The sequence below is a fragment of the Cherax quadricarinatus genome, chromosome 3 (genome assembly GCF_038502225.1).
Source record: "Cherax quadricarinatus isolate ZL_2023a chromosome 3, ASM3850222v1, whole genome shotgun sequence".
Lineage (NCBI taxonomy): Eukaryota > Metazoa > Arthropoda > Malacostraca > Decapoda > Parastacidae > Cherax > Cherax quadricarinatus.
In genome coordinates, this window is record NC_091294.1 from 44446354 (window position 1) to 44470123 (window position 23770).

Here is a 23770-nt window from a genome sequence, read left to right on the forward strand (position 1 = left end):
AATGAGAAAAGAAACTAGAAGAACTTAGCATGAGAATGGAAGAGAGGATAGACATGGAAAGCAGGAAGTGGGAGGTGCAAGTCAAAGCAGCAGAGGCCAGGATACAGAGTTTAGAAGAGGAACTGAAAAATCTGAAACAGCCTAAAGAACTAATGAACATTTTGGGATTGACAACAGAGACTGCTACCTCAGTCACAAATAAGGGGACTGTAGGGAAAGAAGGAGCAAAACTGCATGTAGAAGCTCAATCAGTGGAGACTGTAGTAAATGAAAGAGCTAAGCTGTATGTGGAGGCCCTAACAGACCACAGCAGAGCCCAGGGAAAGCCGAGAAGGGAAAATGACAGGCCACTGAGCCCAAGTACATTAGCTAGTGAAACTGAAGAAAGGAAAGCTGCAATGGAGGAAATCAAATTGAATGAGAGGATACACAGGGATATGCAGTGGGAGAATGAAAGGGTGAGGTCAGTCTTTGTGTATGGGCTCCAAGAAGTTGAAGGGGAAACATATGAAGCAAGAAAACAAGGGAAAAAAAAGCAATTGAAAGCATTATGAAAGCAATAGGAGAAGACGACATGACCCAGCTGGAAAACTTTCGGAGAATAGGGGGGTTTGTAAAAAAAAGAACCCGGCCAGTGAAAGTGACCTTCAAGGCAGAATCGACTCGGAACAGGATCCTGCAGGAGAAAGCACGATTAAGGGACATGCCGGCATACAGGAAGGTGTATCTCGACCGCGACAGAACACAAGCAGAAAGGCAGAAACTGAGAGAGATGGTACAAAGGCGAAAGGAGGAAAGAGAGGGGATGGAGAAGACAGACAGGAGATCTCAGACACAGGAAGATCAAATACAGCCTCCCTCACAACTTCCTATAGAAGCCTCCCAACCAGGTCAACCCCAGTGCAACCAAACACTCTAAACCAAAACACCCATGCCACATCCAATGCCCCCACCCACTGCATTACAAACTCCACCCCCACAGCAACCACCCATAGTTCCTTATCAGGTCTCCCACTTCCCCAACCCCAATACACCTCCCAGACCACAATCTTAGAAAAGAAGTTGAAGGTGTGGTATACAAATGCAGATGGAATAACAAATAAGTATGATGAGTGGCACGAAAGAATCAAGGATACATCCCCAGACATAATAGCACTCACAGAAACAAAACTCACCAGAATAATAACAGATTCAATCTTTCCATCAGGATATCAAATCCTCAGGAAAGACAGAGGGAGGAGAGGGGGAGGAGGAGTTGCACTGCTCATTAAAAACCAGTGGGGGTTTGAGAAAATGGAAGGAATGGATGGCACGGGCGAAAGGGACTATTTAGTAGGAATAATCCAGTCTGAGGGACATAAGGTGATAATTGCAGTAATGTACAACCCACCACAGAACTGCAGGAGACCAAGAGAAGAATACGATAAGAGCAACAGAGCAATGGTCGACACACTAGCCGAGGTGGCCAGGAGAGCACACATGGGGGGAGCAAAGTTACTAGTTATGGGTGACTTCAATCACAAGGAGATTGACTGGGAAAACCTGGAGCCCCATGGGGGTCCCGAAACATGGAGAGCCAAGATGATGGATGTGGTACTGGAAAACCTCATGCATCAACATGTTAGAGACACTACCAGAGAGAGAGGAGAGGATGAACCAGCAAGACTGGACCTTGTATTCACCTTGAGTAATTCTGACATCGAGGATATCATGTATGAAAGGCCCCTGGGAGCTAGTGATCATGTGGTTCTGTGCTTCGACTACATAGTTGAGCTCCAAGTGGAGAGAGTAGCAGGAATAGGCTGGGAAAAACCAAACTACAAAAGGGGGAACTACTCAGGATTGAGGAACTTCTTTCAAGACATTCAGTGGGAGAGGGAACTGACAGGAAAACCAGTACAAGAAATGATGGACTATGTGGCAACAAAATGCAAGGAGGCAGAGGAGAGGTTTGTTTCCAAGGGAAACAGAAATAATGGGAAGAACAGGACGAGTCCTTGGTTCACCCAAAGGTGTAGGGAGGCAAAAACTAGGTGTACTAGAGAATGGAAAAGGTACAGAAGACAGAGAACTCAGGAAAATAAAGAGATTAGCCGAAGAGCCAGAAACGAATATGCACAGATAAGAAGGGAGGCTCAGCGGCAATACGAAAATGACATAGCATCGAAAATACTGACCCGAAGCTGTTGTACAGCCACATCAGGAGGAAAACAACTGTCAAGGACCAGGTAATCAGACTGAGGAAGGGTGATGGGGAATTCACAAGAAACGACCGGGAGGTATGTCAGGAGCTCAACACAAGATTTAAAGAGGTATTTACAGTAGAAACCAGTAGGACTCCAGGAAATCTGAGCAGGGGGGTGTACCAGCAAGTGCTGGATGAGGTACATTTATTTATTTATTTATTTAGAAATTTTAGCATACAAACAGAGGTACAAAAAATACAGGTAAGAGCAGCATGCCAAAGCCACTTATATGCATAGCATTACGGGCTGGCTTAAAATTAACTTAAGATTAACTAAGCAATGATGAAATCAGTGATAAGACATTATTGTAAACAGATAACTATAAAATACAAATGAGTATTACAAAGACAGGTCATATGGTTGCTTACATTGCTGTACATTCAGTAGAATGGAGTATTCTGTTAGGTAGTGTATTTAAAAAAAAATAACAAAGTTAGGTTTAACATTTGTGTGATATAATTGTGAGTAACATTTAGGATATACAATTTATAAGGTTCAGTTATTCAGTATATATTTGGTTTTGAGTGAGTAAGTGATCTTTGAGAAGAGACTTGAATTTATAAACAGGTAGTGTTTCTTTTATATTTACAGGTAATGAATTCCAGATTTTAGGGCCTTTTATGTGCATTGAGTTTTTGCATAGCGTGAGATGGACACGAGGAACATCAAAGAGTGATCTGTGCCTTGTGTTATGGTCATGTGTTCTGTTGTTGTTGGCAAGGAGATGTTTGAGGGGAGGGTTAATATCAGAGTTAAGTGTTCTATGTATGTAATAAGTGCAATAATAAGTATGGATGTTTTGTATGGTGAGTAGGTTGAGTGTTTTGAATATTGGTGGAGTGTGCTGCCTGTAGTGAGAATTTGTTATCATTCTAACTGCAGCCTTTTGTTGGGTAATTAGTGGTCTGAGATGGTTAATTGTTGTTGAGCCCCATGCACAAATTCCATAGGTGAGATAGGGGTAAATAAGAGAGTGATAAAGGGCCAGGAGGGCTGACTGTGGAACATAGTACCGTATCTTCGATAGTATGCCTACAGTCTTGGAAATTTTCTTAGAAATTTGTTGTATATGTGTATGAAATTTGAGTCTATTATCGAGGTGGATTCCTAAGAATTTTCCCTCTGTTAGCTTTGTGATAGGTGATCCGTTTATCGTTATGTTAAGAGGTACATCTGTAGCTCTGCTACCAAACTGAATGAAGTAGGTTTTGTCAATGTTTAGTGTAAGTTTGTTAGTCCTCATCCAGGTAGATATTTTCTGTAATTCGGTGTTTACAGTATTGGTTAGCGTGACTGGGCTCGGGTGAGAGAAGACGTATGTAGTGTCATCTGCAAAAAGTGTGGGTTTGAGTAATTGCGAAGCATTTGGTAGGTCATTTATGTATAGGAGAAAGAGAAGAGGGCCAAGGACACTTCCCTGTGGGACACCAACTGTAATTGGTTGTGCAGAAGAGCTTGCCCCATTTGCGTACACATATTGGCTTCTGTTGCTGAGGTAAGACTTGAGGTAGTTGAGGGAGTGCCCTCTAATACCATAGTGTGACAATTTTACGTGGAGCAAGTCATGGTCAACTTTATCAAAAGCTTTACGTAAGTCAATGAAGATCCCCAGTGGGACTTCTTTTTTCTCTATTGCAGTGTATATATGTTCTAGCATGTGTATAATAGCATCATTAGTATTTTTATTAGGCCTGAATCCAAATTGGCAGGGGTTGAGAATGTTATGGGAGATGAGGTAGGAGTGGATTCGTTTATGAATTAATTTTTCGAAGATTTTTGAGAGAGGGTGTAAATTGGATATTGGCCTATAGTTATTCAACTCTGTTTGGTCTCCTCCTTTATGGATCGGGGTGACCCTTGCTATTTTGTTTGCACAGAACTGCTTAATGCCTCAAATGACGTAGTGGAAGTTTTAGCAGTAAAGGTCGAGAACCAAAACCTAGTCATTGTGGTAGTCTACAAGCCTCCGGATGCAACATCCCAGCAATTCCAGGAACAGCTGTTAAAAATTGACCACTGTCTGGAAAATCTTCCAGCTCCTGCACCCAACATCTTGCTCCTGGGGGATTTCAACTTAAGGCACCTAAAATGGAGGAATATAGCAAATAATATTGTTGCAGTAATAACACCAGGAGGCAGCTCTGATGAAAACTCACACTCACACGAGCTTTTAAATCTCTGCACAAAATTCAATTTAAACCAGCAAATAATAGAGCCTACTAGACTGGAGAATACACTAGACCTCATATTCACTAACAATGATGATCTGATAAGAAATGTCACCATATCAAAAACAATATGCTCAGATCACAACATAATTGAGGTTCAGACATGTATGCGTGGAGCCCCAGACCGACAAAATGAGACTAGTCACGAGGGAGCATTCACCAAATTCAACTTCAATAACAAAAACATAAAGTGGGACCAAGTAAACCAAGTCCTAACCGATATAAGCTGGGAAGATATACTAAGCAACACAGACCCAAACTTATGCCTAGAACAGATTAACTCGGTGGCACTCGATGTATGCACAAGGCTTATTCCTCTAAGAAAAAGGAGTAGATGTAAAATAGAAAGAGACAGGCGCTCCCTTTACAGGCGACGGAAAAGAATAACAGAGCGGCTAAAAGAGGTCAATATATCTGAAATGCGCAGGGAGACACTGGTCAGAGAAATAGCAAGCATCGAACTTAAGCTAAAAGAATCCTTTAGGAGTCAGGAATCGCGGGAAGAACTAAAAGCTATAAATGAAATCGAAAGAAACCCAAAGTATTTCTTCTCCTATGCCAAATCAAAATCGAGAACAACGCCCAGTATTGGGCCCCTACTTAAACAAGATGGGTCATACACAGATGACAGCAAGGAAATGAGTGAGCTACTCAAGTCCCAATATGACTCAGTTTTTAGCAAGCCGCTAACCAGACTGAGAGTCGAAGATCAAAATGAATTTTTTATGAGAGAGCCACAAAATTTGATTAACACAAGCCTATCCGATGTTATCCTGACGCCAAATGACTTCGAACAGGCGATAAATGACATGCCCATGCACTCTGCCCCAGGGCCAGACTCATGGAACTCTGTGTTCATCAAGAACTGCAAGAAGCCCCTATCACGAGCCTTTTCCATCCTATGGAGAGGGAGCATGGACACGGGGGTCGTCCCTCAGTTACTAAAAACAACAGACATAGCCCCACTCCACAAAGGGGGCAGTAAAGCAACAGCAAAGAACTACAGACCAATAGCACTAACATCCCATATCATAAAAATCTTTGAAAGGGTCCTAAGAAGCAAGATCACCACCCATCTAGAAACCCATCAGTTACACAACCCAGGGCAACATGGGTTTAGAACAGGTCGCTCCTGTCTGTCTCAACTACTGGATCACTACGACAAGGTCCTAAATGCACTAGAAGACAAAAAGAATGCAGATGTAATATATACAGACTTTGCAAAAGCCTTCGACAAGTGTGACCATGGCGTAATAGCGCACAAAATGCGCGCTAAAGGAATAACAGGAAAAGTCGGTCGATGGATCTATAATTTCCTCACTAACAGAACACAAAGAGTAGTCGTCAACAGAGTAAAGTCCGAGGTAGCTACGGTGAAAAGCTCTGTTCCACAAGGCACAGTACTAGCTCCCATCTTGTTCCTCATCCTCATATCCGACATAGACAAGGATGTCAGCCACAGCACCGTGTCTTCCTTTGCAGATGACACCCGAATCTGCATGACAGTGTCTTCCATTGCAGACACTGCAAGGCTCCAGGCGGACATCAACCAAATCTTTCAGTGGGCTGCAGAAAACAATATGAAGTTCAACGATGAGAAATTTCAATTACTCAGATATGGTAAACATGAGGAAATTAAATCTTCATCAGAGTACAAAACAAATTCTGGCCACAAAATAGAGCGAAACACCAACGTCAAAGACCTGGGAGTGATTATGTCGGAGGATCTCACCTTCAAGGACCATAACATTGTATCAATCGCATCTGCTAGAAAAATGACAGGATGGATAATGAGAACCTTCAAAACTAGGGAGGCCAAGCCCATGATGACACTCTTCAGGTCACTTGTTCTATCTAGGCTGGAATATTGCTGCACTCTAACAGCACCTTTCAAGGCAGGTGAAATTGCCGACCTAGAAAATGTACAGAGAACTTTCACGGCGCGCATAACGGAGATAAAACACCTCAATTACTGGGAGCGCTTGAGGTTTCTAAACCTGTGTTCCCTGGAATGCAGGAGGGAGAGATACATGATTATATACACCTGGAAAATCCTAGAGGGACTAGTACCGAACTTGCACACGAAAATCACTCACTACGAAAGCAAAAGACTTGGCAGACGATGCACCATCCCCCCAATGAAAAGCAGGGGTGTCACTAGCACGTTAAGAGACCATACAATAAGTGTCAGGGGCCCGAGACTGTTCAACTGCCTCCCAGCACACATAAGGGGGATTACCAACAGACCCCTGGCAGTCTTCAAGCTGGCACTGGACAAGCACCTAAAGTCAGTTCCTGATCAGAAAGGCTGTGGCTCGTACGTTGATTTGCGTGCAGCCAGCAACAACAGCCTGGTTGATCAGGCGCTGATCCACCAGGAGGCCTGGTCACAGACCGGGCCGCGGGGGCGTTGACCCCCGAAACTCTCTCCAGGTAAACTCCAGGTAGGGAAGGTGGAGGATTCATTGGATTTGTTAAAGAGTGTTGCAATGATTGGTGATAGTACTTGTGACGCTTTTTTGTATATAAAGGGTGGTAAGGTATATAACCAAGGAGGAGGTGAAGAAGCTGCTATGCGAACTTGACACCTTAAAGGCGGTGGGACCAGACAACATCTCTCTGTAGGTCCTTAAAGAGGGAGCAGACATTGTGTGTACCATTAACGAAGATCTTCAACACATCATTTGAAACTGGGCAACTCCCCGAGGTATGGAAGATGGCAAATGTAGTCCCAATTTTTAAAAAGGGAGACAGACATGAGGCACTAAACTACAGACCTGTATCACTAACGTGTATAGTATGCAAGGTCATGGAGAAGATCATCAGGAGGAGAGTGGTGGAGCACCTGGAAAGAAATAAAGTGTATAATTGACAACCAGCATGGTTTCAGAGAGGGAAAATCCTGTGTCACAAACCTATTAGAGTTTTATGACAAGGTGACAGAAGTAAGACAAGAGATTGAGGGGTGGATCGACTGCATTTTTTTGGACTGCAAGAAGGCCTTCGACACAGTTCCTCACAAGAGGTTACTGCAAAAGCTAGAGGATCAGGCACACATAACAGGAAAGGCACTGCAATGGATAAGAGAATACCTTACAGGGAGGCAACAACGAGTCATGGTACGTGACGAGGTGTCAAAGTGGGCGCCTGTGACAAGCGGGGTTCCACAGGGGTCAGTCCTAGGACCTGTGCTGTTCTTGGTATATGTGAATGACATAACGGAAGGGATAGACTCAGAAGTGTATTTGTTTGCGGACGATGTGAAGTTAATGAGAAGAATCAAATCGGATGAGGATCAGGCAGGACTACAAAGATACCTGGACAGGCTACAAGCCTGGTCCAGCAACTGGCTCCTTGAGTTTAACCCCGCCAAATGCAAAGTCATGAAGATTGGGGAAGGGCAAAGAAGACCGCAGACACAATATAGTTTAGATGGCCAAAGTCTGCAAACCTCACTCAAGGAAAAAGATCTGGGGGTGAGTATAACACCGAGCATATCTCCTGAGGCGCACATCAATCAGATAACTGCTGCAGCATACGGGCGCCTGGCAAACCTACGGATAGCGTTCCGATACCTCAGTAAGGAGTCGTTCAAGACTCTGTATACCATTTACGTCAGGCCCATACTGGAGTATGCAGCACCAGTTTGGAATCCACACCTAGTCAAGCACGTCAAGAAATTAGAGAAAGTGCAAAGGTTTCCAACAAGACTAGTCCCAGAGCTACGGGGATTGTCCTACGAAGAAAGGTTGAGGGAAATCGGCCTGGCGACACTGGAGGCCAGGAGGGTCAGGGGAGACATGATAACGACATATAAAATACTGCGCGGAATAGACGAGGTGGACAAAGACGGGATGTTCCAGAGAAGGGACACAGACACAAGAGGTCACAATTGGAAGTTGAAGACTCAGATGAATCAAAGGGATGTTAGGAAGTATTTCTTCAGTCATAGAGTAGTCAAGCCGTGGAATAGCCTAGAAAGTGTAGTGGAGGCGGGAACCATACATAGTTTTAAGGCGAGGTATGATAAAGCTCATGGAGCAGGGAGAGAGAGGACCTAGTAGCAATCAGTGAAGAGGCGGGGCCAGGAGCTATTACTCGACCCCTGCAACCACAAATAAGTGAGTACAAATAGGTGAGTACACACACATAACACCAATAACACCAGAACACAACAACACCAGTAACACCACAACACAACACCAATTACACTACAACACAACACAGCCACAATAACAGCAAAACATAAAAGAACACAATAAAACGACATGACCACAAAAACAACACAACAATACACAACACATCATCAGCACAACTACAAAACACAATAACACGTTAACACACACATCAACACAACAACACATCTGATGACAAGTCTGCCAGCCTTCCTCAGAATCACATATCCGCCCTAACTTCCTGTACACACATTCTGGTTCCTTGGTTTATGGGGTTTAAAGCCTGTCGACTACACGAGGCTCATTAATTCTGCACCTAAATTTTTTCCTCATCAAACAAGAACATTTTAATTTTTAAAATGGGGATTGAAGTATACTCAAAGTACATATATACAGTGAGAGAATTATACCTCTCAGTGTGTGTCTTGTATGGAGCGTTAAGATGCTGCGTATCACACGAGAATCTTTAATATTTAGGAATGTTCGTCAACCTTAGTGTGATCTAGATGGAATGGAAGGTAGCTAGTGCAAGCTTGACGGGATGGAGGGTAACCAGTGTAAGCTTGACGGGATGGAGGGTAGCCAGTGTAAGCTTGACGGGATGGAGGGTAGCCAGTGTAAGCTTGACGGGATGGAGGGTAGCCAGTGTAAGTTTGACGGGATGGAGGGTAGCCAGTGTAAGTTTGACGGGATGGAGGGTAACCAGTGTAAGCTTGACGGGATGGAGGGTAACCAGTGTAAGCTTGACGGGATGGAGGGTAGCCAGTGTAAGTTTGACGGGATGGAGGGTAACCAGTGTAAGTTTGACGGGATGGAGGGTAACCAGTGTAAGTTTGACGGGATGGAGGGTAACCAGTGTAAGCTTGACGGGATGGAGGGTAGCCAGTGTAAGTTTGACGGGATGGAGGGTAACCAGTGTAAGCTTGACGGGATGGAGGGTAGCCAGTGTAAGTTTGACGGGATGGAGGGTAACCAGTGTAAGCTTGACGGGATGGAGGGTAACCAGTGTAAGCTTGACGGGATGGAGGGTAACCAGTGTAAGCTTGACGGGATGGAGGGTAACCAGTGTAAGCTTGACGGGATGGAGGGTAACCAGTGTAAGCTTGACGGGATGGAGGGTAACCAGTGTAAGCTTGACGGGATGGAGGGTAACCAGTGTAAGCTTGACGGGATGGAGGGTAACCAGTGTAAGCTTGACGGGATGGAGGGTAACCAGTGTAAGCTTGACGGGATGGAGGGTAACCAGTGTAAGCTTGACGGGATGGAGGGTAGCCAGTGTAAGCTTGACGGGACGGAGGGTAACCAGTGTAAACTTGACGGGATGGAGGGTAACCAGGGTAAGCTTGACGGGATAGAGGGTAGCCAATGTAAGCTTGAAGGGGTGGAGGGTAGCCAGTGTAAGCTTGACGGGATGGAGGGTAGCCAATTTAAGCTTGACGGGATGGAGGGTAGCCAGTGTAAGCTTGACGGGGTGGAGGGTAACTAGTATAAGCTTGACGGGATGAAAAGTAACCAGTGCAAGCTTGATGGGATGGAGGGTAACCAGTGTAAGCTTGACAGGATGGAGGGTAACCAGTGTAAGCTTGACGGGATGGAGAGTAACCAGTGTAAGCTTGACGGAATAGAGGGTAACCAGTGTAAGCTTGACGGGATGGAGGGTAACAAGTTCAAGCTTGGCGGGATGGAGAGTAACCAGTATAAGCTTGACGGGATGGAGAGTAACCAGTGTAAACTTGACGGGGTGGAGGGTAACCAGTGTAAGCTTGTGGAATGGAGGGTAACCAGTGTAAGCTTGACGGGATGGAGGGTAACCAGTGTAAGCTTGACGGGATGGAGGGTAACCAGTGTAAGCTTGACGGGATGTAGGGTAACCAGTGTAAGCTTGACGGGATGGAGGGTAACCAGTGTAAGCTTGACGGGATGGAGGGTAATCAGTGTAAGCTTGTCGGGATGGAGAGTAACCAGTGTAAGCTTGAAGGGATGGAGGGTAGCCAGTGTAAGCTTGACAGGATGGAGGGTATCCAGTGTAAGCTTGACGGGATGGAGGGTAGCCAGTGTAAGCTTGACGGGATGTAGGGTAACCAGTGTAAGCTTGACGGGATGGAGGATAACAAGTGTAAGCTTGACTGGATGGAGGGTAACCAGTGTAAGCTTGACGGGATGGAGCGTAACCAGTGTAAGCTTGAAGGGATGGAGGGTAGCCAGTGTAAGCTTGACAGGATGGAGGGTACCCAGTGCAAGCTTGACGGGATGGAGGGTAGCCAGTGTAAGCTTGACGGGATGGAGGGCAACCAGTGTAAGCTTGACGGGATGGAGGGTAACCATTATAAGCTTGACGGGATGGACTGTAGCCAGTGCAAGCTTGATGGGATGGAGGGTAACCAGTGTAAGCTTGACGGGATGGAGGGTAACCAGTGTAAGCTTGACGGGATGGAGAGTATCCAGTGTAAGCTTGACGGGATGGAGGGTAACCAGTGTAAGCTTGACGGGATGGAGGGTAACCAGTGTAAGCTTGACGGGACGGAGGGTAACCAGTGTAAACTTGACGGGATGGAGGGTAACCAGGGTAAGCTTGACGGGATAGAGGGTAGCCAATGTAAGCTTGAAGGGGTGGAGGGTAGCCAGTGTAAGCTTGACGGGATGGAGGGTAGCCAATTTAAGCTTGACGGGATGGAGGGTAGCCAGTGTAAGCTTGACGGGATGGAGGGTAACTAGTATAAGCTTGACGGGATGGAAAGTAACCAGTGCAAGCTTGATGGGATGGAGGGTAACCAGTGTAAGCTTGACAGGATGGAGGGTAACCAGTGTAAGCTTGACGGGATGGAGAGTAACCAGTGTAAGCTTGACGGAATAGAGGGTAACCAGTGTAAGCTTGACGGGATGGAGGGTAACAAGTTCAAGCTTGGCGGGATGGAGAGTAACCAGTATAAGCTTGACGGGATGGAGAGTAACCAGTGTAAACTTGACGGGGTGGAGGGTAACCAGTGTAAGCTTGTGGAATGGAGGGTAACCAGTGTAAGCTTGACGGGATGGAGGGTAACCAGTGTAAGCTTGACGGGATGGAGGGTAACCAGTGTAAGCTTGACGGGATGTAGGGTAACCAGTGTAAGCTTGACGGGATGGAGGGTAACCAGTGTAAGCTTGACGGGATGAAGGGTAATCAGTGTAAGCTTGTCGGGATGGAGAGTAACCAGTGTAAGCTTGAAGGGATGGAGGGTAGCCAGTGTAAGCTTGACAGGATGGAGGGTATCCAGTGTAAGCTTGACGGGATGGAGGGTAGCCAGTGTAAGCTTGACGGGATGTAGGGTAACCAGTGTAAGCTTGACGGGATGGAGGATAACCAGTGTAAGCTTGACGGGATGGAGGGTAACCAGTGTAAGCTTGACGGGATGGAGCGTAACCAGTGTAAGCTTGAAGGGATGGAGGGTAGCCAGTGTAAGCTTGACAGGATGGAGGGTACCCAGTGCAAGCTTGACGGGATGGAGGGTAGCCAGTGTAAGCTTGACGGGATGGAGGGCAACCAGTGTAAGCTTGACGGGATGGAGGGTAACCATTACAAGCTTGACGGGATGGAAAGTAGCCAGTGCAAGCTTGATGGGATGGAGGGTAACCAGTGTAAGCTTGACGGGATGGAGGGTAACCAGTGTAAGCTTGACGGGATGGAGAGTAACCAGTGTAAGCTTGACGGGATAGAGGGTAACCAGTGTAAGCTTGACGGGATGGAGGGTAACAAGTGTAAGTTTGACGGGATGGAGGGTATCCAGTGTAAGCTTGACGGGATGGAGGGTAACCATTGTAAGCTTGACAGGATGGAGGGTAACCATTGTAAGCTTGACAGGATGGAGGGTAACCATTGTAAGCTTGACAGGATGGAGGGTAACCATTGTAAGCTTGACAGGATGGAGGGTAACCATTGTAAGCTTGACAGGATGGAGGGTAACCAGTATAATTCACAACTAAGTCAACGACTGGTAGAGGAAAAGTTAGACGATATTGTGGTCCGTCCTGGACCATTGTGGTCCGTCAGTGTGATATATGACTGTTGTGAGGTAGTACTGTCAGTGTGATATATGACTGTTGTGAGGTAGTACTGTCAGTGTGATATATGACTGTTGTGAGGTAGCACTGTCAGTGTGATATATGACTGTTGTGAGGTAGTACTGTCAGTGTGATATATGACTGTTGTGAGGTAGTACTGTCAGTGTGATATATGACTGTTGTGAGGTAGCACTGTCTGTGTGATATAAGACTGTTGTGAGGTAGTACTGTCAGTGTGATATTTGACTGTTGTGAGGTAGCACTGTCAGTGTGGCGGAGATTGATTTTTATATCACCTCTCCTTAGAGCTCAGCCTCGCCAGCCCCCACCAGGCCCTCATATCTCTACATACCCGGTTGTAGGGTGAGTTACCTATGGTTACTCACTAATGGCTTTACTCACTACTAAGACTTGACTCAACCACCAGTTGTGTTCATACTAAGACTTGACTCAACCACCAGGTGTGTCCGTACTAAGACTTGACTCAACCACCAGGTGTGTCCGTACTAAGACTTGACTCAACCACCAGGTGTGTCCGTACTAAGACTTGACTCAACCACCAGGTGTGTCCGTACTAAGACTTCGGTCTACTACTAGTTGTAGTCTTGGTTAATACTAAGTCTTGACTACTAGGTGTATCAGTACTAAGTTTGAATACTAGGTGTTTCAGCACTAAGTTTTGACTGCCAGGTGTGTCAGCACTAAATCTTGACTACTAGGCTTGAAGCTTACTACCAGGTGTAACCTTGATCAGTGCTAAATCTCCACTACCAGTTGTGTCAGTACTAAAGTTTACTAGGTGTGTCACTGCTGTCTTGTCTACTAGGCTTAAGTCGTACTCTCAGGTGTAGCCTTGATCACTTCTAAGCCTTAATTCAGCCATCATATGTAGTCTTACACACCGCCCTCGTATTTGGTACTGTGAAGTATGCGGTGTCAGTCTACTCTGGTCACGAAAACCAACACAATATAAAATCGGGAGTAGTATGAGCTATGGAACATCCTGGTGGCCAAGTGTAGTGCTGGAGGGAAAGGAGTAGGAAGTACTGAGGAAAAAAGTTCTCCGAGTGTGTCCCGCTACAGCTCACCACAGTGGGTTCAGATTAGGTATATTTAAATCGAGAAAGGAGAGAGGAGCACACACACACTGGTTCTGCAGTAGTGTCGGTGATGAGTGGATTAGAACTAGCAAATATCGGCATGGAGGCCAACACCTCGGGTAGTGTTTAATAATGGGTTAGACCTTACTGCCTAACCGTACCACGGGCGGGAATAGAACCCGCGATCAGAGTCTCAAAACCCCAGACGGGTTCTATCCCCATCCGTGGCATGGTTTGTTTGCAATCGTGTCATTACGATTTCGTGAGTCACCTTACTGCCTCTTGCGATTCGAATCACTTTTCAAGAGTGGCATGAAATTTCCCCATGATGTACGTGTTTTAGTCGTTGACAGTCATGAATAATTTAGGAGTCTGATGATTTATTTCAAGTCAAACACCTTGAGTTTCTCCTTGTTTAATTTAAAAGTGAAAAATGTCAGATTCTTTGAGTTACCCTTTCTTGCTTTTTCTTGAGTCACTAGATTCGTGAAGTTATCCCTTAAATGTTAGTGATAAATTGTGATTTTTGTTTCATTGTGCCTGTGCCACTGGTGACCCTGGTCCATGCCCTGCCTTGCCCTGCCATGCCCTCAGGAACCCTGGTCACCGTCCAGACCGTCGCCACTCATCTATAGCGACAGGGTAAGTGTCGACCCTCCAGGAGTGAGTCACCACTTACACAGGAAAAAAAGAGAAGAAAAAAAAATATATATAAGAATGATTAAAAATCACATTAACCTGGCTGCAACAATTCACAAATAACCCACATTATATATATATATATATATATATATATATATATATATATATATATATATATATATATATATATAATATTTTGCTTTGTTTGGTGTGCAGGAGCCGCTATCACCCACACCGTCCAGGTCATCATCGTCGGCTCAGAAGGAGCGGGTAAGTTAACTTTGTTTGTTATGAAGAATACCAGCGGGTTGCTCTGTTAATATCACTGCCGTCCTTCCTGCAGTGATTCAACTACAACTTTGCTCTCCTGGGTATATTCTGTATGGTTGGGACTGCAGTGAGATCGCAGGCAACAAGTGATATACCCACTGTAAAAACAGTGATGTTAATTACAAGTGAAATCTGCCTTTTCTCGTAATCCTCACAGTTCTCTTGTTCTCTGTGACAGGATGTACTGTCACCCACACCCGTCAGGACGCCACTGTCTCCTAAGGACCGGGTAAGTTAACCTAGCTTCTCTCTCTCTCTAGCGCAAACAACTGAAGTACTTATATCTGTCTTAAAAGTATATTGTCTTGATAACATTAGTCAGTATCCATTAACTCTGCAAAAAAAATTATATATATATATATATATATATATATATATATATATATATATATATATATATATATATATATATATATATATATATATATATATATATATATATATTTACGTTTATTTAAATTAAATTTAATTTCAGCATCTAACTAACTAACGTTGCTTATAAAATTAGTGATGAACTAACGAAGAACTGTGTGTAGCAATAATAATATTATCTATAGTCATTTACGGTAAAGCTTTAAAGTTCTATCCGAAGTCAGACCCGCATTGCAAGCAAGTCTTGTTCATGCTCGAGAAGCATATTTTATGCAGCCTGTAAAGTTTCTTTCCCTTCATCTCCATTAGGACCAAAGTTCCCCGACGCCTGCCCGCTTGTTCTTACACAGGGTAAGTCCAAGGAGGTGGAGCCTACTTCCTGGACCTCTTGTTACGTTGGGACCCATTCATGCATGTTAAATGTATCCAGATCCCACCAGCACGCAAGTCCCAAAGTCCCACCCATACGTTAGTCACTACCCACACGTTCATGTCCTACGGTCCCTTCCAAGCACGTTAATGTCCTAAGCATCCATCGCCTGCAATTATTTCTTCATGGCTCATTCAGTCATATTTATGTCCTTTTAATCTATCCAGTCGCTTTTCTTTATCCATGATCAGTTCATTCCTTCGCCAAGATTGACCTGTGTCTGGGTAGAGAATGTGTTGTTGTGCACTCTGATTGTTTCTTAATGGCACGACCTCCGATGAATAAACAACACCTCTGTTGGGTGAAGAACGTCTTCCCTGTGCCAACGGTAATTCCGTTGCATTAACAGCTTGTCATGTGAACGAACGTCAGTGGCACTGAACTAACACCATCTCTGAGTCGAGAATACATTATATTAGTGCAGAGTAATGTCCTTGGATTATTTTCACTACTTATAGGTATACAATACTTACATATAAGTGGGGATTACTTTGGTATAACAATGACCTTTGCAAAATGATCAGCATTAAACTTCTGTAAAAGAAGTAATGAAGTCATCACAGCAGATTCCAAGTATTTATTTCTAAATTAAAGGTGTTGATGTACAAAGTTTTCCAAGTGGAATGTCAAATTGTTGGTAGCAATATTTAAAACATAATTACACGAGGGTCATTATGGCTGCATTTCACTTACACACCACCAGTCAAGGGTACGGATTATATTAATCTGATGTCCATAAACGCAGGCGGGAGAGATACATGATTATATACACCTGGAAAATCCTAGAGGGACTAGTACCGAACTTGCACAAGAAAATCACTCACTACGAAAGCAAAAGACTTGGCAGACGATGCAACATCCCCCCAATGAAAAACAAGGGTGTCATTAGCACGTTAAGAGACAATACAATAAGTGTCAGGGGCCCGAGACTGTTCAACTGCCTCCCAGCATACATAAGGGGGATTACCAATAGACTCCTGGCTGTCTTCAAGCAGGCACTGGACAAGCACCTAAAGTCGGTACCTGACCAGCCAGGCTGTGGCTCGTATGTTGGATTGTGTGCAGCCAACAGTAACAGCCTGGTTGATCAGGCGCTGATCCACCATGAGGCCTGGTCACAGACCGGGCCGCGGGGGCGTTGACCCCCGGCTCTCTCTCGGGTATATACCCGAGTGATTATTGTACAGTAGTTCGTTCATTAGGTTAAAGCCTGTCGACTACATGAGGGTAAATAAAGCTGCATGTCACTTACCGTATTTTCCGCCATATAAGACGCGCTTTTTTCCCGTAAAAAAGTCTTGGAAAATCAGCCTGCGCCTTATATGCTCGAGTTCTTGGTCAAAGGTAGGCCTTTTGTTACGCCTCAGCTTAAAGTACGAGGGTAATTAGCTTCAGTTATTTTACTCTGTCTTCAACATTCAGCATATCCAACTGCTGTAATTCATTCTGGCCTATATGCTTTCTTGGATTCATCCAGGGGCTGGGACCAAGAGAACATGTAGGCCAGGATGAATTACAGCAGTTGGATATACTGAATGTTGAAGACAGAGTAAAACAACTGAAGCTAAATCATGTTTATAAAATTGCTCACAAACAGTGTCCAGAATATCTTGCTGTCAATTCTGTCAAGGTCGGAAACCAAAGCAATCATAGTACTAGGGGGAGAGAGCACAACTTTGTAGTACCCACAGTCAGTGGCCAGGCTTCAAACACCTTTTATTGTACAGCAATAAAGGAATGGAACAGACTGCCCGCACACGTCAAAGCCAGTCATAGCATGAACCATCTCAAGAAGAGTGCCAAAAGGTGTCTGATGAATGTAGCTACAGAAAGGGAGGGGAATGATTTTCTATTTTTTAGCTAACATACGTGTAAATTTTACCTTATTCCTAGTAATGACCCTCGTATTGTAGATAGTATTAATGACCCTCGTGTAGTAGATAGTCTTAATGACCCTCGTGTAGTAGATAGTCTTTTTAGTATGATAATAAGATGTTATCTTCATTATAGAATAATAAGAAAATATTATAACCTTTATATTATAATAATAAGGTAAAATGACCTCAATGAAAATAAGTCACTTTGACTTTTTTGGGTTATCCCAGGTTCTCTACACATATGCTGCTATGTATGATAATTCTATGTAACTGTATCTGTGTATACCTGAATAAACTTACTTATAATTGAATTACTCTTATGACACTTCTGCCGTGCGCCTTATATGCCGGAAAATACGGTATACACCAACAGTCAGGGTGTATACAGTATTATACACCAACATTCAGGGTTTATACAGTGTTATACACCAACAGTCAGGGTGTATACAATATTATACACCAACATTCAGGGTTTATACAGTGTTATACACCAACATTCAGGGTTTATACAGTGTTATACACCAACATTCAGGGTTTATACAGTGTTATACACCAACATTCAGGGTTTATACAGTGTTATACACCAACATTCAGGGTTTATACAGTATTATGCACCAACAGTCAGGGTGTATACAATATTATACACCAACATTCAGGGTTTATACAGTGTTATACACCAACATTCAGGGTGTATACAATATTATACACCAACATTCAGGGTTTATACAGTATTATACACCAACAGTCAGGGTGTATACAATATTATACACCAACATTCAGGGTTTATACAGTGTTATACACCAACATTCAGGGTTTATACAGTATTATACACCAACAGTCAGGGTGTATACAGTGTTATACACTGAGACAACACACATCTCTCGGTGTATATAATCTTCTGTAATCAAACTCTTCTCATTCAGTTGTTTGTTCATACAAATTTGTGAGAAATTCCTGCATGACTGCAACATGGAAGTACCGTCGTTGTGCATGACTGCAACATGGCAGTAGCGTCGTTGTGCATGACTGCAACATGGAAGTACCGTCGTTGTGCATGACTGCAACATGGAAGTAGCATGACTGCAACATGGAAGTAGCGTCGTTGTGCATGACTGCAACATGGAAGTAGCGTCGTTGTGCATGACTGCAACATGGAAGTAGCGTCGTTGTGCATGACTGCAACATGGAAGTAGCGTCGTTGTGCATGACTGCAACATGGAAGTAGCGTCGTTGTGCATGACTGCAACATGGAAGTAGCGTCGTTGTGCATGACTGCAACATGGAAGTACCGTCGTTGTGCATGACTGCAACATGGAAGTACCGTCGTTGTGCATGACTGCAACATGGAAGTACCGTCGTTGTGCATGACTGCAACATGGAAGTACCGTCGTTGTGCATGTTTTTGTGTGCAGAATTTATAGTAATATTTAGACCGATTTAGATAGAGTTAAACTTAAGTTATTTATGTTTTATTGTTGACTGGTACCAATATTTCTGATGTTGATACATAACATGGATCATGTTTAACAATTAGCAAACTGGCGAAATTATTTACAAACATTATCTCTCAGTCCACAGCAGGATTCGAACCTACACACTCTGTATCAGAGTACGTAGTACCTTCTCTACTCGGCCAGATCCCAGAGTGGAGAAGGTACTACGTACTCTGATGCAGAGTGTGTAGGTTCGAATCCTGCCGTGGACTGATAATGTTTGTAAATAATGTAGATCATACACGTAATTAGTGTTATCTCTGCCCCTTGAAAAATAAAAAACTCGAGTCAAACCCATTCAGACACAAAGACTTGTATCGCTAGCCAAGGATTCGAACCCATGTTGTACTGGCCCGCCATTGTGAGCGAGAACCACAGGACCCGGGTTAAGGCGTCATGTGGTTCTCGCTCACAGTGGCGGGCCAGTACAACATGGGTTCGAACCCTTGGAAGCGCAGTGTTCTTATTGATCAGTAGTACTCGTGCGTGGTTACAATAATGTATATATGCAGAAAAGATACAAGGTAGAGAACACGCTTTATTGGGACAGCATTTCGCTGTGTGTGGTGGCTTGTCAAGTCATGTCTTAACGTGTAACACAGGGCGAAACGTTGTCTTCAAAGAGCTTGGTTTTCCACCTGTGTCTTTGTTTCAGTACTGAGAAAATTTCTAATAAACTGACGATTAAATTCCCAGTTTTCTTTTACGTTACTAATTTTTGCAAATGTTCAGTGTGAATCACGCAGCGATGTTCAGTGTTTACCATCACGAGGTAAACTGAATCACGCAGCGATGTTCACAGTGTTTACCATCATGAGGTAAACTTTTATGCGGATTTATATTGTTTGCGATTAAATTCCCCCATAAGTGTCTCAATTTTCAACTTGTCGGTTTTTCAAACCATTCATCCGATTAAATTCCCCCGGTTTAAGAAGACAGCTGTCAAACACATTACCTAAGCTGCATATCCTTGAGTGAACACATGTACGTCTTTATGGTGTTTGTGCACACATGCACATGCACATGTACATTTTAATGTTGTATACACACGGATGAATGAATCTCTTCATTTTGTGTACGTGGATTAATATGTACGATCATGTGCACACTCACAAGGTCACATGCACACACACACACACACACACACACACACACACACACACACACACACACACACACACACACACTAATGTTTCAGCATATTATTACCATTGGTTCTCTCAGTGTGTTGTTCAATTCTAGGACACGAGGTCCCCATGCAACGTGAAACCGTCTCAGGTCCTCATGCGAGAGAGAGGGGTGAGTGCTCGGCCTTGTGCTGCCTCATAACCCTTCAGGGGCAGCTCGTGCATGACCTCTGGTTTATCACCATCCCTCCAAGAGTGATCCCACCCACCCCCCGCATCTCCTCCCATTTCCAACCCGTGTTGTCAGTCAGCACCGGGTTCTTTCTCTACGCCGCCGCCGTATATTAAACCACAGTACTGAGACACATCTGCCATCCACTTGCGTTCTCTCGATGCGTACACTTTGTTTACTAACTTCCACAATACCCGTGCCCTGCATGGACACTTTAAAGTGTAGTGAACACTTACCAGAGGTTGAATAAGCTATTGGAGATGCAGTATATTTTGACCCACAAAAGAGAGCATGAAGAATGAGACACTTCTGCAATATTTGGGAATGTTAATTGTGGAAACGTTTCGTCAGCCAGTGGCTTCCTTAGTCCAATGTAGAGAAGGACAATGGAAGATGAGGAGGATTTTGTGGTAATCAGTCCATGAAGTATAATGAATTGAACACAACGACTCCAGGTTAAGGGACTGATTACCTCACACTCCTACTCATCTTCCACCGTCGTCTCTGTATTGGACTGAAGAAGCCACTGTTGCATAAGTGTCTCATTATTTAACTTGTCGTTTTTTTTAACCCATTTACATCCTAACTGAGATCATGTTAAGCAGATGTGTTGAAGAAGGTCTCAGGTGGAAGTTGAAATACGCGGCGCCTCTCATTTCCTGTCGGTCTCAAGCTCTGGGGCTATTGAAAACACCATGTTTCGCCTTTCTGTAAAGTAAAAGGACACAAGTGCAACTAATGTGACATTTTATTGTGGCAACGTTTCGCTCTCCAGAAGCTTTGTCAAGCCGTTACGGCTTGACAAAGCTCCTGGAACTTTGTCATTTCGCCTTTCTGTCACCCGAGATGTCTTGCCGCGTTTTGGCTCTTTCACTTGCATGTTTATGCCCTTTTATGATTGATTTCCCAGGTTATGTCCCTATATTGACATTGATGTCCGGGTTTAGCGCTCTTTTTTCAGGTATATTTTTGGTAATATAGCTCATTGCTGGAGACGAATGTTGTACTGTCGACGGTATTGTAAACCAGTAGAGGTTTATAATACCGTGTAAACCAGTAGAGGTTTATAATACCGTGTAAACCAGTAGAGGTTTATCAAGTTATATCAACTTAATAAAGTTGTACACAGAGAGAAACGTTGCCACAATAATGATTTGTTGTACAATGTCTTGTCTTCAAGATTATCATTATATTCATGGTAGGTGGCACTACTGCTTAGGTGGCACTACTGCGTAGGTGGCACTACTGCGTAGGTGGCACTACTGCGTAGGTGGCACTACTGCGTAGGTGGCACTACTGCGTAGGTGGCGCTACTGTGTAGGTGGCACTACTGCGTAGGTGGCGCTACTGCGTAGGTGGCACTACTGCGTAGGTGGCACTACTGCGTAGGTGGCACTACTGCGTAGGTGGCGCTACTTTGTAGGTGGCACTACTGCGTAGGTGGCACTACTGCGTAAGTGGCGCTACTGCGTAAGTGGTGCTACTGCGTAAGTGGCGCTACTGCGTAAGTGGCGTAGGTGGCACTACTACGTAGGTGGCACTACTGCGTAAGTGGCGCTACTGCGTAAGTGGTGCTACTGCATAAGTGGCGTAGGTGGCACTACTGCGTAGGTGGCACTACTGCATAAGTGGTGCTACTGCATAAGTGGCGCTACTGCGTAAGTGGCGCTACTGCATAAGTGGCGCTACTGCGTAAGTGGCGCTACAGCGTAAGTGGCGCTACTGCGTAAGTGGTGCTACAGCGTAAGTGGCGCTACTGCGTAGGTGGCACTACTGCGTAGGTGGCACTACTGCGTAGGTGGCGCTACTGTGTAGGTGGCGCTACTGTGTAGGTGGCACTACTGCGTAGGTGGCGCTACTGCGTAGGTGGCGCTACTGCGTAGGTGGCACTACTGCGTAGGTAGCACTACTGTGTAGGTGGCACTACTGCGTAGGTGGCACTACTGCGTAGGTGGCGCTACTGCGTAGGTGGCACTACTGCGTAGGTGGCACTACTGCGTAGGTGGCGCTACTGAGTAGGTGGCACTACTGCGTAGGTGGCGCTACTGCGTAGGTAGCACTACTATGTAGGTGGCGCTACTGTGTAAGTGGCGCTACTGCGTAAGTGGCGCTACTGCGTAAGTGGCGCTACTGCGTAAGTGGCACTACTGCGTAGGTGGCACTACTGCATAGGTGGCACTACTGCGTAGGTGGCGCTACTGCATAGGTGGCACTACTGCGTAGGTAGCACTACTGTGTAGGTGGCGCTACTGCGTAGGTAGCACTACTATGTAGGTGGTGCTACTGTGTAAGTGGCGCTACTGCGTAAGTGGCGCTACTGCGTAAGTGGCGCTACTGCGTAGGTGGCACTACTGCGTAGATAGCACTACTGCGTAGGTGGCGTTACTGCGTAAGTGGCGCTACTGCGTAAGTGGCGCTACTACGTAAGTGACGCTACTACGTAAGTGGAGCTACTGCGTAGGTGGCGCTACTGCGTAGGTGGCACTACTGCGTAGGTGGCGCTACTGCGTAAGTGGCGCTATTACGTAAGTGGCGCTATTACGTAAGTGGCGCTACTACGTAAGTGGCGCTACTACGTAGGTGGCGCTACTACGTAGGTGGCGCTACTACGTAGGTGGCGCTACTACGTAGGTGGCACTACTACGTAGGTGGCGCTACTACGTAGGTGGCGCTACTACGTAGGTGGCGCTACTACGTAGGTGGCGCTACTACGCAAGTGGCGCTACTGCGTAAGTGGCGCTACTGCGTAAGTGGCGCTATTACGTAAGTGGCGCTATTACGTAAGTGGCGCTACTACGTAGGTGGCACTTCTACGTAGGTGGCGCTACTACGTAGGTGGCGCTACTACGTAGGTGGCGCTACTACGTAGGTGGCGCTACTACGTAGGTGGCACTACTACGTAGGTGGCGCTACTACGTAGGTGGCGCTACTACGTAGGTGGCGCTACTACGCAAGTGGCGCTACTGCGTAAGTGGCGCTACTGCGTAAGTGGCGCTACTACGTAGGTGGCGCTACTACGTAAGTGGCGCTACTACGTAGGTGGCGCTACTACGTAGGTGGCATGCTACGCCCGGGGGAATTAGAACACACGTCCAGTTCTTGAGCTGAAGAACAATTTAGCAGCGTCAAGGAACCTTCCTGCAGATTATTGGCTTCAAGTGTTTCACTTGTGTTCTTAATACCTCCGGTGTTGTGTACGACCAGTTTTAAGTCAGATCACGTTGATTCTCCTTTGTTTATTCTCTTCTGGTTCCCTTTACTGTTCTTTAACCTCATCTTTGATAAGTCTCAGTGTTGCAGCAACACCTGAGTGTTTCACTCACACTCAACACATGTTTAATTTGCGCAGGTGTGTACATTTTGTAGCTCGTTTTTTTTCGATTTTACTCAAACTTACATGTGTTTGTTGTTGAAAAATCCAGCAATTCTCTGTTTCAGTGTTTTTTTTTTCGTTTCTGTCCAGAAATAAGTCTATGAAAG

The 23770-nt window shown here is 44.9% G+C and overlaps 1 protein-coding gene across 12 annotated transcripts in view; it reads left to right on the forward strand.

The window, feature by feature from the left end:
- The window catches only part of LOC128684052 (uncharacterized), a 1018196-nt gene that overhangs the window by 126182 nt on the left and 868244 nt on the right, over positions 1-23770 (forward strand). For 4 of the 12 annotated variants that reach the window (XM_070091648.1, XM_070091658.1, XM_070091653.1 and 1 more), the window contains 6 exons: positions 12994-13050; positions 14382-14429; positions 14646-14699; positions 14938-14988; positions 15441-15482; positions 20174-20230. In XM_070091648.1, the coding sequence (XP_069947749.1) occupies positions 12994-13050; positions 14382-14429; positions 14646-14699; positions 14938-14988; positions 15441-15482; positions 20174-20230 (309 nt within the window). The remainder of the gene's footprint in view (positions 1-12993; positions 13051-14381; positions 14430-14645; positions 14700-14937; positions 14989-15440; positions 15483-20173; positions 20231-23770) is intronic. The other 8 variants (XM_070091663.1, XM_070091699.1, XM_070091705.1 and 5 more) reach the window with 4 other exon arrangements.